The 14,279-nt window shown below is 38.0% G+C and overlaps 1 protein-coding gene across 1 annotated transcript in view; it reads right to left on the reverse strand.

The window, feature by feature from the left end:
* The window catches only part of KDM7A (lysine demethylase 7A), an 84,178-nt gene that overhangs the window by 8,988 nt on the left and 60,911 nt on the right, over nucleotides 1–14,279 (reverse strand). Inside the window, exons 11-17 of the mRNA XM_067536035.1 lie at nucleotides 10,907–10,996; nucleotides 9,919–10,128; nucleotides 7,263–7,387; nucleotides 6,437–6,597; nucleotides 3,677–3,774; nucleotides 2,175–2,320; nucleotides 1,817–2,022 (exon numbers count right to left, since the gene is read on the reverse strand). Coding sequence (XP_067392136.1) covers nucleotides 1,817–2,022; nucleotides 2,175–2,320; nucleotides 3,677–3,774; nucleotides 6,437–6,597; nucleotides 7,263–7,387; nucleotides 9,919–10,128; nucleotides 10,907–10,996 — 1,036 coding nt within the window. The remainder of the gene's footprint in view (nucleotides 1–1,816; nucleotides 2,023–2,174; nucleotides 2,321–3,676; nucleotides 3,775–6,436; nucleotides 6,598–7,262; nucleotides 7,388–9,918; nucleotides 10,129–10,906; nucleotides 10,997–14,279) is intronic.

Raw genomic sequence — 14,279 nt, forward strand, 5'->3', positions numbered from 1 at the left:
ATTTTCTGAGACAACTAACAACTTTAATAAAACAGTGTTTTGTGAAGATATGGACTGACGCCCATATTGCCGCTCTACAGATTTCCGAGATGGACATGTCTTTAAGGAAGACAACAGATGAGGTTGATCTCATGGAATGTGTACAGAACGAGTCCGAGGGATCACGTTATGAATTTGGTAGCACTGTTTAATGCAGTTCGAGACCCACTCGGAAAGCCTTTGAGCTGATATAGCTGAGCCTTTGGATCTTTATGCAATGAAAAGAAATAGTCTAGGGCAGTGGTTCCCAACCTGTGGTCTGCAGACCCCTGGTGGTCCGCAAGGCTACTACAGAGGGTCCACAGAAAAGAAAAACAATATCCTCACTAAGGAAATCTACAATTTCAAATAAAAATAATTTCATATAGTTTCTAAAAACCTTCTAGTGTAATTTATTTTACAAGTATGCTTATATCGTATTATTTTTAATTATTGTTGTTTTTATTTTGGTCTGTGGTGCCAGTATGTGACGTGTTACCACTAAGACATCTGAGAAGATTATGGGTCAGGTCAATAATCTCAACCACAAGAATTTATAATGGAAATACAAATTGTTAAGAGAAAAATGGAGGAATTTCATGTGGAGATCTGGAATAGGCATATATTTCTTTTTTTTTTCTATTGATGTTGAGAGAATTTGCTGATACAACAGACTTCAAAGTCTCCCTGTGAAATTTTAATTTTCTTGCTACACTTGTCCAGTACCAGCACAGACTCCTCCCCACCTACCCAGAAGCACTCATGCACCACAAAAAAGTATTGAGAAATCTCCAGTTTCGAGCTCTGCTGAACGGTGTGCCTCTATTATTGCTTCCTTCCTACATTTCTTCTTTAGTGTTTTTTTTGTTTGTTTGTTTAAACTTCTGATGCTGTTCTGCATATTTGGGACCATCTTAATTCTATCACATATCCCCGGCTAGATTATGTCTAGAACTCATTTCTTCAGGATATTTCACTTCTATGGATAAAATCTTTAGTGTCATCCCTCCATGAGCTTCACCCTTGGGCAAAGGCCACATCTAGTCACATTGTGCTTGTGTGTATGGAGTTAAACTTGGACAGGAGTATTTACCTCTAAAGATAACCTTCTATTCTAACTCTGCAGGACTTTCTCCTTTTCCAAACTATTTTTGTAGGTATCTGAATATTGTGGACTACAAAATGACTTCTCCATTCCTGCAACAGACTGAGTTTTCCTTTTTCATTTCTCCGAAGGTAAAAATTTTCTTTATCAGCTGTTTCAGATATAGCATTTTCTAAGGTTCACCAAATTGCTCTCCTATGAGAACATGGATGCTACCATTAACTATCTGGCCTTTACACCTGCATTCCAGAAACAAATCTAGATGTGCTTTTTAGAGACAGTATTAGAATCCATCAAGCAAACTGAGAACCCAAGGTTTATCTAGTGAGGCATATGCCATGAAACTAGCAGCTAGGGAGATCAACTATTGCTTTCAGCTTTTTCCCCTGGAGGGAATTATAGCTTTCAGTTCATCCATCCATACCAGTGCAACTCTTGGAAAGCAGATAGATGCTGAAGAAATGTTTAGGTTGACAGCTAAGGCCTTATTAAAGTTAGGCTCCTAAATAGGTCTGGCCTGGTTTACAGATATGTTGAGCGCTCTTTTATCTCATTGACTTCTGGAAAGTATGCCAGACTTACTTAGGTACTTGACTATTCATCTAGGAACCTAACTTTAGACAATTATTGTTGAAAATTTTAGCCCTCGTATAACAACGCAGAATGGCAATGATAGTTAACGTAAGTACCTACCACATTCTGTTTTATGGCTCTGGGATGGCTGCCTATCCTTATGCCTACTTCTGGGGTAACTTCTGTGTTCTTGGTGAGAAGTTCTTTTATCTGTGCAGTCTGTGCTTTGTGTATGACCTGGTAAACATGTGGTATAGTGCAATCCTGCCATAGAAAGCATGCCCTGAATAGCTTCTTCTTCTGTACTTGTCGAGGTAGGACATTCCCTAGGAAAAAAATTAGACAGTAGAGAAGGGAATTTTAATTTCACTGAAGGAAATTACTTTTATATTCATATTAAACAAAGGCTTACAAATAAATTGATATGAGAACTTCCAAACAAACTTATGAACAAGACCTTCCACATCATTTGTCTCACCCTTTACTTGGAGTTTCATTTTTAGATGGCTTCTGGGTAGTTTGACAGAGGTTCCTTATCTTAGATTCCTCCTTGAAATTTGATGTTACTTCCTGTTTCTCTTCATCACCTGAGCTTTCTGACTCCTCTGAAGAGGAATTTTTTTGCTAGAACAAGAGTAAATAGTACATAAAGTGAACATCATCAATCCTAAAGATATAATTACTATTCTAATCTACACTTAAAGGTTCTCCATCCTTCTGTGAATTCATTTTTCAGAAATAGTAAATAGGGCAGAGAATAGTTAAATAGTGAACACACAGAGGTCTAATACACATCAGATTTTAGAAAATTTGGTCAAAAAATGTTGAAAGTGTGTTTCAGGGAAATACAACTAACACTTCCAAAACCCAGTTTGTCTTACAAAAACTCTAAACTTTTTAAACATCAAAAATTAAAATATGAAAATAGGCAGTTAAGGAATCCATCCAGTTTGTCTATCAGGTGACCCATCAATCATCTGAATTGACTTATAGTGCCCATCCAATCTTAATTATGCCCTCGTTTGGTTCTGTAATGGAAATATGCTACTGGATTGTTGCTGTTGAATTTATATATTCCTTATTGAGTATAGAACAAAAGATTACTAAAGCAATATAAATCTCAGGATACTTAACATACAGAAATATGACAAAAACTGATGTGCTGATGATGAGGAAGAACACCTTTATGAATAGAAATCAAGGATGTTAAAAATCTGGAATTGGTTTGTCTTTTTTGAACAAAACCTCAGTGGAGGTTACTGCAGGGACAGAATTTTTAATTTTTTGAAATTCTGAAGTATTTACAAGAACACTTTTATTTTTGGTACTATAAAACCTTAAGCTTTAATTTCAAATCTGTGAAAAGGGAAGTGATAAGATTTTTATGCCCATTCCTGAGTTTTGGCTTTATCATCAAAGAAGCTAAAGCAACTAAGCTTAAAACTTTTCTCCAGACTTAGCTTTTTCTAGACTTCCTTCCTCAGGAGTGTTCAAGACCATATCCCATATCCTCTCTCTAGTCACCTGCATTTTTTTACCAGGGTGGGATAACAAGCCACCTGCCCCAAACCACACAACATTTTCCCTGCAAGATCAACATCTGGGATGCGATGTTTCGTACAAACATTGCCAAGCTGTTACATACCTCCCTCACCAGAGCTCATACACTGTTTTCCCTGTTACCCATCACAACCCCCTTAGCAGTCCAACTCTCAAAGACCCTTGCTCAAGAAATCATATCTTGCCAATGACACTCCAGTTTTGGAGCGGTTGGGAGAATTAGATACATAATTAAATTTGGGATAGCTTTTAGTTTTAGATATTGGCCCAACTTGCACATGAATGGATTTTTTAAATTATTGTTTTGTATATGTACCCAAAGGTTTGGATGGATGGATTTTAAATACATGAATATAAGTAAATAAAATACCACTTTAAATTTTCATTTGATCAATTCCTCTGGCCTTCTCTAGCATTTACCTGGAGAGTGCAATCAGGCTCAGATTCTTCTGAATCAGAAATATCAGAGTACTCTGAGGATCCATTCCTGAGTTCTGATTTCACACTTTCAAAGAACACTGGAAATAAAGGACAAAAAATATTTCTTAAATCTATCATTTCACATTAGTCTTCAAAAAACAATCACACATATTTAGTTTTCAACATCTGGTTTCAAAAGCCCACTCAAATGCCCAAAAATTAATCTATAAAATCTGATGTTATGCTATGTAATGAAGCTGCTTTCCTTTTCAGAGAGATCTTTCACCAGATGCAATTACCCCCAAATAACTGATACAGCTTAACAATTTTTGTCTTGGAATTTCCTTGTTGTTTCTAATTAAAAATTTCAGACATGAACTCTAAACAAGAATCTCAAAGAGAATACTGCCACATTTTTAATGATTTGAAGATATGAACACACACAATTTAGGTTAATCAGGACCAAAAATGATTTCAGTCCTTACTAAGCTAGGTGAAGGAGCAACAAAGATGGCAAATGAATTTTAATGTTGATAATAGTGAAGTAATGCACATTGGGGGGGGGAGGGTGTCACGACATTTTAGCTACTTATCACTTTTATAAGGTTCCAAACTATCAACTCAGGAAAGGGACCTGGGTGTCAGAGTAGACAGCTCAAGTAACACCTCTGCTTAATGTGCAACTGCAGTGAAAAATAGCAAAGTTTTAGGATAAGGAATGTGATGGAAATTATAATGCCATTATATAAAATCTATGGTACAGTCTCATCTGGAAGGGCATTCAGAGAAGGATGGCAAGAACATTTGGGGCATGGAAAAAACTCAGATGAAGAGACTCGGGCTGTTCACCTTAGAAAGGAAATGAACAAAAGGGGCCATGATAAATGTACATAAAATAATGAATGGTCTAGAGAAGGTAGATCAGGAGCTTCTGTTCTCACTGTCTCATAACAGAAGAACGAGGGGACATTGGAAAAAATTACAAGGTAGTAAATCTGATAAAAGGAAATACTTTTATCACACAATATGTACTTAGACTATGGAATGCATTGCCAAAGGAAATCAGTGAGGCCAAGAACATAGCATTATTCAAAAAGGGATCAGACATTTATTTAGATAAAAAATATCCAGAATTATCATAGTTAATGCTAGCAAACATTTTAGTACTGATATTAAACCTAATGCTTTAGGGCTTAAGCCAATTTTTAACTACAAGAGATGAGGATGAGACATAATGTGGGGGACATATTCTACATCTGCCTACTGTGGGGTCCAGTCCCTACATCTTCCTTGGAAGCTTTTGGTACTAGCCACTGTTAGAGACAGGATACTAGACTACACAGATTTCAGCTGTGATCCAGTATGGCAGTCCCTATGTTCCTATAAGCAGCCACAGCATAACAGCTAGTTTTACCACTACTTTGTTTTGCAAGAGCAGTGCAAAGCAGCAGCTATGTACATCCTGGTTTCCTTCTCCCTCCTGTCTTTCAAATTCCCACTGCCTGTTGCAACTTTTTATATTCCTCTGCACACATCCCAAATTCCTCCCTCCCATCTGTTTTCCACATTCCCCTGCACAGACCTGCCCCAGTTTTCTCCTCTCTCTTGTACCAACAACTTTCATATGCATGCATACATCCACATATACCTATTTCACCCCTCCCTCCTGCTCTACCCAGCAAGTAAATGTGGTACAATGGATAGCTTCTGAAAACAATTTTTTAAGGTTAAATGTTTTTTGTGGGGGTGTTTTGTTTTGTTTTTTACTTTTTATAATTGAAAAGTAATCTAAGCAGCAGAAACTAGTGCATAACATTTTCTCCAGAGAAACTCACAAAGAACTGCCCTCTTTCAAAGTTGTCACCATCTCTCACTGTGAGAATAAAGCTAAATCTGCCTTCATGGGAAGATGACTCCTTATGCTGTCAAGAGGCAGAAGGAAACATTGAGGAACAAGTGAATGGAGATAGTGGCCAATCTTTGCCTTAGCCTACTGAGGGCACTGGAAGATGGCAGCTCTTTTAAAGAGGTCGGTTTCTTCATGAATTCTCTGCATGAGACTTTTCTTCAGACTCCATATAAAACTTCAGTTATGAAGAATAGTGGCAAAAAATTACCATAAGCCTTAAATTCTTCAGCTGCAGCCTATGCACATAATATAAGTAAGTTTTAACTTTAAGGGAAGTCTATTATTCAATTAAGATCACTAGAGAAATTTTGACACTAGGTGCTAAATTTCTTAAAGGATCCATTTTAAAATTAATTTTTACTCCTTAAATTATTTACCAGGTCTACTTGTACATTTTCAGAAAATTCATTCTTTACTCCGAGTAAGTACTGTAATTTTGGGAAAGATAGCCCTATATTTTTTCCGTCTGTAATAAATCCCTGCTTTAAGTGAAAAGCTTAACTCAACCTTAAATGATGGAAGCATCAGTTTCTGGTCCATAATTATTTACATACCTACATACATATCACACACTTAGCCAAATGAACCTAAGCATAGAACCATTATGCTTTTATGGAAAGCCCTGTTCCAGTTGGTTGGTAGCTTCTTCAGTAGATACACTACCGTTTGACATGAAGGTCATTTAACTCCTGGAATTACTCCCTCTAACCTTTGGGTTTTTATCCACGTTGCTCATGGCAAAAATTCCATCAGATACAAAAAGTTACACACACAAGGTTCACGGTACAAGTGGACTTCGTTCTGAACATAAAAGGTGATGAATTGCTCGGTTCAAACAGAAACAAGCTTACTATTCAGTGGTTTCTGGGCATCTGCAGTCCCTTGTCCTTCCAACCCTGAGCTCTGGTCTTCCATCTTAATAGTCTTTGTCTTTTTTGACCTCGTCCTGTCATCCTCATCCTCACTATCTGCTGTGTAAAGACTCCGATCTGTAAATGGTCGCCGCTCATCTCTATTTCACAACAAATTGAAAAGTTGCAAAGGTTATTTACTGAATTTTATATCGTTATTTACAGAGGCTTACATAAAATAGTTGTTTAGAAGCAAGATTGTAACATTCTCACACTGACTGCCCTTTTCTTCTCCTTTTATCAAACATTTTTTCACTGCATTTCAGCTGTCGCAACAGCCATGTGGTTTTATATTTTAGTTCCTTCTTTGTCAATCATAATTGTGTCAGCACATTTTTGGGAAGATTTATTAGCTCATTCACTTTCTTTCTGGAACCTACACTCTGAACATGCTAAATTTGTCCCTCTGATACTTTTTATGAGAATTATTCATTTGGAGAGTGTTTGCTTTATCCCACTGTAACAAACCTGTGGATTTAAAAACATTTACAGTTTGAAGTTTAATCAATCAACTGATTTTAATGCTGTCTAAAGGAACATGCAAGACACCTCCTCTTGCTTTCCTTTGATCCCTACGATCACAGCAAGCACAGAAGTGCTAGTGGATCCTTCTCCACTCTGCTTCCAGCATGAAGCTTTATGGTAAGTGTGAGGGAAGACAGGACACAAGATACCAGAAGTAGAAGGGAAGAGGTCTGTCACAAAATGAGGATACTCCAATGCAAAATGACTGGGACCAAATGATCCATAAGCAACTTTTTAATACCTAATAATTCTTCCATTTGAAAGCAGAAGGCGTAGATCATTGTCCTTTGTTCTCCATTCAGGTACTGTAGAAGATGGCTGAATGGGCTTGTTAAATCTTCCATTCAGTTTAGAGTTTGTTATGTCCTAAAGAATCAAAAGCAGGACTGTTTATTATTTCCTCAAATGACAATTGTTTACACAAAATTTCTCTTCTCTGCAACTCACAACAACATTTCTCCCCAAAAGATCATAGTAAATATAAGCTCAAGCTAGCTATCAATGGCTGAAGTGGCTTGGATAGAACAAGTTTGGATATAAACAATACAAAATTGCTGAGTTCATTCCCTTACCTTGGGATTTTTTCTGCTTATTATGACCACCCTCAATTCCCATATTCAAAAAACATCCTTCCAGACAAGTATGTTGAAAGCTACTCTCTTTAGAAGTTATCTTTGTTCTCGAATCATAGAACAGCAACAGAGTGATGCAAATCAAAGGCTGAGTGGGCAACTGGTATGAAAACTACTATCTAGCCTACTGTGACAATCAGGTCCACACACCCGAAGGGTAGGACAGAAGGTTTAAACCCAGCAAAATAAAGTTATTTTACTTTAACAGTATATCGGATAAGATCTTTTATGAAAGCTTGTAATGAACTGAACTTAATAGTCATTATGTGCTAAGTATATAGGTTACGGTTACGAAGGCATCTGTGTATACATAAAAAATTGTAGTTTTAACTGTGGTGCAACTTCAGCTACACCTCCCAACAGAGCAGTGAAGCAACCAGGCAGGGAGGGGCTACCTCTCCAAATAGATGAGACTGGCTTCAAACACCTAGTCATCATCCAGCCCAGGAAAAAGTAATGAGGAACCGTCAAAGCAAATGAGAACAGCTTCAAACTGAAAAGAAAACCCCAGGCTATGTCTACACTAGAGACCTGACTGAGGTACAGCTGTACTGCTGCAGCTGCGCTGCTTTAAGGTCTCCCATATAACAGCTCTATGCCGACGAGAGAGAGCTCTCCTGTCACCAAAATTAAACCACCCCCACCGAGCAGCAGTAGCTAGGTCAGTGGGAAAGCATCTCTCACCAACATAGCGCTGTCCACGCTGGTGCTTCTGTTGGTTTAACTTATATCGGTCGGAGTGTGTTTTTTTTCCTCCCACACCCCCTGACCAACAAAAGTTTTACCAACAAAAGTGCTAGTGTAGACATAGCCTGAGAAAGGAGGGAATTTTCCACATTTTGAATATCTATAGTGACTGAAGAAACACCCTTCTCCTCTGCAAACTCTTTTAAAATGGAAGAGGTTTGAACTAAATTGTTTCCAGAACGTGAGGGGAAAATCTTTTGGTGGGAGACTGTGCATGATTGTTGGATCCTTCCAGTAGCTAGGATGTATTCTGGGAAAATTAAGGCAATAGGTAACTCTTATTAGAAAAGAAATTTTACCTAATATGAAAGTGTAAAGCCTGATATTGTGTCTCTGTTTACTTTCTATGTAACTTGTATATGTTTGCTTTCCTTACTATTTCATCTTTGAATCTGTGGTTTTTCTATTAAATAAAAACTTCATTATTTTTATCCCAAGCAGGTCTCTGGTGTGCAAACAGTGTGGAGCATGTAAATGCCAAAATAAGCTGATAACCTGGGGGTGGGGTGGGGATGGGGCTGGCTTCATGCCTTGAGGGTAACAAACCATGGTCCAGTTGTCTGGTAATTAAGAACTTGGGGAGGACATTTGTGGGGACCTGGATTAGAAGGATTATTAGTATCACCCAGCAAAGAATAATTAGGCGGGTGAGAGCCAGATTGAGACTTTATGCTTGTGGGCATACTGGTGTCAGGGAATTGAACCACTGCTGTACAGGACGAAAGGGCCCCCAAAGTTACGGGGCAGATGATGACAGCATCCCTTACTGGGGTCTGGGTGGACCTCAAAACATCACACCTGCTAGATTATCTCTGACACTGATCAGTCTCAAAATGCTTCAGAGGAAATGAAAAATCCCACAACGTAGAGTAACCTGCCTATAAATTGAACTTTATTCCTAACTCCAAGGATTGTTTATCCTCTGAAACAGTAGGGTTTGCATCCATTTTAGAAAATACATAATTACATTAAATGAAAAACTATGTCCTCAATATCTATACAAATGGAAAAATATTTTTGAATCCTTCTAGGCTCCTTTTCAATTACATCTTGTGGCAATGAGTTTCACAGGTTATTTATTTTTATGTAAAAATTAAATTTAACTTGTTGCCTTTCACTTTAACGGAATGCCTCTTGATCTTGTATTATGAGAAAAGGCAAATAAGAGCACCCAAATTCACTTTTCTTTGTGACATTCACTGTTCTGCATACTTTTAACAAACATTTTCAATCTTTCCTGTCTGAACTAAATATTCCCAATATTTTCAGTTTTAGAAGGCCTTTCATGCCATAATTATTTTTATCCTCTCAGTCTCCTATGTTTTGCTATATTCTTTTTGAGATAGTATGACCAGATCTCGATATAATAATTTAGGTGAGGATTACCTAATTCACACAGTGGCATTATAATACATTTTTTATTCAATTTCTTATGTTGTTTTTCCCATCTTAATATATGGCTTAAATTTTTTAATACATTCTAGGTTGTCTTTTATGTCCACAAAATGTAATACTTGCCTCCTCCCATGGGGACATCTCCAGCCTTTTGAGTACCTCCCTTGTATGGAGCTCCAGGATATCCAGATTAGAAGGAGCTTTGGTCGTTTGATCTCGTAGTTTCCTCACTTTTCTTCTGGAATGGTGAGGAGAGGTTGCTTCATGTGAGGATCGTGAAACTGGGCACACACCAAGAATTCCCTGAGTTTTAACTGGTTTGCTGTTCTCCTCCTTTAATTGAAAAGAAACATTTTAGAGTGCTCAGTTAGGGACAAGTCCACATATTTAATTAGAGTTTCCCATTCAAACAAACAAATAAAAAATCATAAAGACCAAATTGTAGGTTTGGGGGAGATACTGTGTGTCTTCCTATGTGTTTGTACAGCATCTAGCAGAAGACCCCTTGCCTAATTGGGGCATTTAGGTACTATCATAATATAACCACCACCACCAGGATTGTTAGGGCAGCACGATTTTAATCAGGCTAAAAATGTCAGATACTGTGATTTTTCTGTTTGTCCCTGATATTTCCTTGTGTCTGTGATTTTAATAAAAACCCACCTAGCAACTCCTATCCCATGGGACTGGACCCAGTTCCCTCTTCCAAGCATTGTGACCTAGCACATGCGGTCACAGTGCCACTCATGTTTGGACTGTCTGCTTTTTGTCATGATGGGGGATGGCCAGGCCAAATCTGAGTGAATGGCATTGCAACCTGGCAAATGGAGTTGCAGAACTAGTCAGGTTTGGCCTGTCATGATTTTGGTCAATCAGAAATACTGGCAGTTAGACACCCTCCATAATTTTCCACCTGGCCTTCTACTTTCAAAAATAAATGACTAAGACAATAAGAAAGTAACACCCCAAAATAGCTGCAACTATTGTAAAGCTCTAAGGATCAAAGTGATCAAATACCCTTTTTGTAAATATGACAACTTTTAAAATAATTTGAGGATATAAGAGAAATACAGTAACCTGTGTGCAGTTAAGTAATGTCTTCTAATCTTACCTCTACAGAGCGAATCACTTTAGACAGTTCTTTAATGAGATGTCCAGGCCTAACGTTGTCTGGAATTTCAAAGGCATGTTCTGTTACAAGCTGTATGTGAAGGGTGGAAAAAGATAAAGTAAGTTATACTAAGATAAAAATCAAGGCTACTATGAAGTAGATGAAACTATAGAAAGCCTCAATCCAAATAAAATCTATTCAGTTAGGCCAGGGTACTTATTAGTAATAATTAGAGTAGATTGCCAGTATGAATGAATATATACACGTGGGGGGGAATCCAATCAGAATTCTAGAAAGCAGCACTGCATGTTTGGTCTCAAGGATACTGAAGCAAGTGCAACATCAACTATCTCTCAGCATTTTCCACTTTCTCAGAATCCTTAGAAAAGAATCTAAAAAAGTGGGGATAGGAAGCCATACTGACAATCTATTTGACTGACCACTGGTACTGTAAACAACTTCTCTTTCTCCTTTGAGGATAGTCAGTACGTAACCCTATTTTGGGAGATTACTAGTAGTAACAACGTTAAAAGCAGGTGGGTCTGAAGAGAATTCAGTTACATTAAGATCACAACACTAATCTGAATCAAACCTCAGATCTAAAAGCCTAAATCAAGAGCAATGCTGAGTAAATGCATGAACTGATCTCCAGGCAGCATCCTGGTACAGGTCAGTGATGGAAACACTTCTTAGATGAGCCTGTTTTAAATCTGGTAAAGCGTACTCCAAGGCCTTATAGTATTGAAAAGCCTGCAAGGCCATAATAATAGTGTATATTCACTTTAATCCATTTAGATAATATCTGAGCATAGCTGGGTTTTCCCCATAGATTTATCCTCAGTCAGTATATGTAGTTTAAATGACCTACATGATGGCTTAATTCTAGCTAGGTAACTAAGAACTTGCTTACAATCTAAACTGTATTACCTAACTTGTCCCAAGAGTCACATTTAGGGAAAAGCATGGTATACAGAATGACTGGGATGAAATCAGAGACCCCCTTAGTTGAGAACTGATGCCTTCTTTCCTTACAAAATGCTCTGTATGGAACAATCAGCCATCAGCCTGTACTGATTTTGAATTTCTGGCACCATTCTGAGAATCTAGTTTTCTTTCAATAGTTGGAAAGTGCAGGCTCTCCTTTAACAGATGATGAAGCACACAGCTGTAGTAGTGTTAAAGCGGTTTTAATATCGCTATCATGGATTTTACGGAAAATATTAAATTGACTGCTGTGAGGTTACTTACCAGTAAGTTCTTTGAGCAAGCAGTGCCCATTGGGGCTACTCACTCCTTCCACCCTCACCTGCCCCCAGGATTCAAAGGAGGAGCAGCCCCAACTGCCCTTCAGTTCCTTCGCTAATTTCACATTTAGTTACCTGAGGCTTAGTCTACACTAGAAAGTGTTTGCTGGTACAGCTATAATCAGCAAACACTCCTTGTGAAGAAAGTTGATACCAGCAAAAGAGTTCTTTTGCCGGTATAGCTTATACCAATTCCCCAAGCAAAATAAGCTATGCCAGCAAAAGGACTTCTTTACCAATGTAACTGCATCGACACTAGGGCTTTTGCTGGCATAGTTTTGTCAGATAAGGGCGTGATTTGTTTCACACCCCTAACCAATAAATCTATGTCAGCAAAACATAAGTGTAGAACCAGGCCTACAACTTCAAAGAAGAGGGAAAGGCGAGTGTTAAGTATAAATATGCAGAGGCAATATTTGAAGAACAACAGTTACTGGAAGTAACCTCTCTTTCTTCTTTGAGTGGCCTCTGCATATTCCCACTTGTGGGAGATGAACAAGCAGCACAACCCCCTAGAAAAATGGGCTCATGAGCTGCAAACCGGGATTGCAAATCTGCCAAAAAAAGCAAAATCAGCTGTAGACAGCAGATCAAGCAAATATTGAAAATGAGCACAATTTCACCCTCCCACAACAGACCTCCGTGAGGTGCAGGGCTTCAAGCAACAACTTTGTAAATTCTACAAAAAAAAGATCATAAAGCCTGCAATGGATGCTGTCTTCAAATCAGCTTTTTCTTCTTTTTTTTTTTTTTAAATATATCCAAGTGAATGAACATTTGGCAAGTCTTAATAAGGGGGTCACAGAGATTTAAGAAAATACTACAGGTTAGAGGCCTGGATTTCTCCTCTGTAGCATTCGACATTGTTGAGCAGCAGATACTGCTGTTTTGCCTAACAGAGGTGGCAGGAGTCCAAGATAATGCACTAAAATGGTTTGAGATCTTCCTAGAGGGGCACACCTAAAAAGTAACGATGAAAAACTACACTTCCCTCACTAGATGCCTCACTTGTGGAATCCCATGAAGGTCAATTCCCCCTCCAATCCTTTTCAACATTTCTATGCAGCCATTAAGTGAATTGGTCAGATGGCATGGACTCAATATGCAGCAATATACAGATGATGCACAGCTCTACCTGTTCTTCATAACAGTAGAATCTCAGAGTTACGAACACCTCGGGAATGGAGGTTGTTCATAACTCTGAAATATTTGTAACTCTGAGCAAAACTTTGTGGTTGTTCTTTCAAAACTTTACAACTGAATATTGACTTAATACAGTTTTGAAACTTTACTATGCAGAAGAAAAATGCTGCTTTCCTTTTCTCTCTTTTTTTCCTTCTTTTCAGTAGTTTATATTTAACAAAGTGCTGTGCTGTATTTGCTTTCCCCCCACCTGAGTGAAGTGTGTGATTGACTGGTTTCAACTAAATTGGTGGGGGGGATTAAATCATTCAGAAAAGGAAGGAGAAACAAAATCTCAATGATTAGGAGGAAGGGAATATCTCTTTCCTTTTTCCCCCGCCCCTCCACAGTAACTTTGCTAGGGGTTGGGCTAACAAAGTATTTTTTCAGAGGGGTTCCCATTCTATTACTATATTTAAGGTCTTCCCCCATATTCATTTCTGGACGGTTTAATCTCCTCTAGAGCACCTATAGGAACAACTTCTATAAATAGGCCTAACAGCCTTAAAGCTTAAGTTACTGTGCACCAGGTACCAAATGTGGAGGCAAACAAAAGCAAATTCTAAATCAGGATACATTTCAAACAAATTCTGATATTCTCTGCGGTATAGAGATGATATCAGTGGACACAAAGTATATTTTGTCAATATGCAATAAATCCTGCTGATCATGGAGAAGCTGCATGTGATTGCCATCTAGCTCCTTTATCATAAACTGGGAGGACAAAGCAGGATTACACTGCAATCTCAAAAGTTAAATACAGTAATTGATCTGTAATGACGGATGGCTTTATGTTGTATGCCACTACCTCAAACAGTTTTCCCCCAAACCATTCAACAATAATTTCTACCAAGTTTTCCCAATATTTACTGATGGATGAAAGATCT

This window comes from Emydura macquarii, unplaced genomic scaffold (genome assembly GCF_026122565.2).
Source record: "Emydura macquarii macquarii isolate MOO-44397 ecotype Brisbane River unplaced genomic scaffold, CSIRO-AGI_Emac_v2 contig_3530, whole genome shotgun sequence".
Taxonomy (NCBI): Eukaryota; Metazoa; Chordata; order Testudines; family Chelidae; genus Emydura; species Emydura macquarii.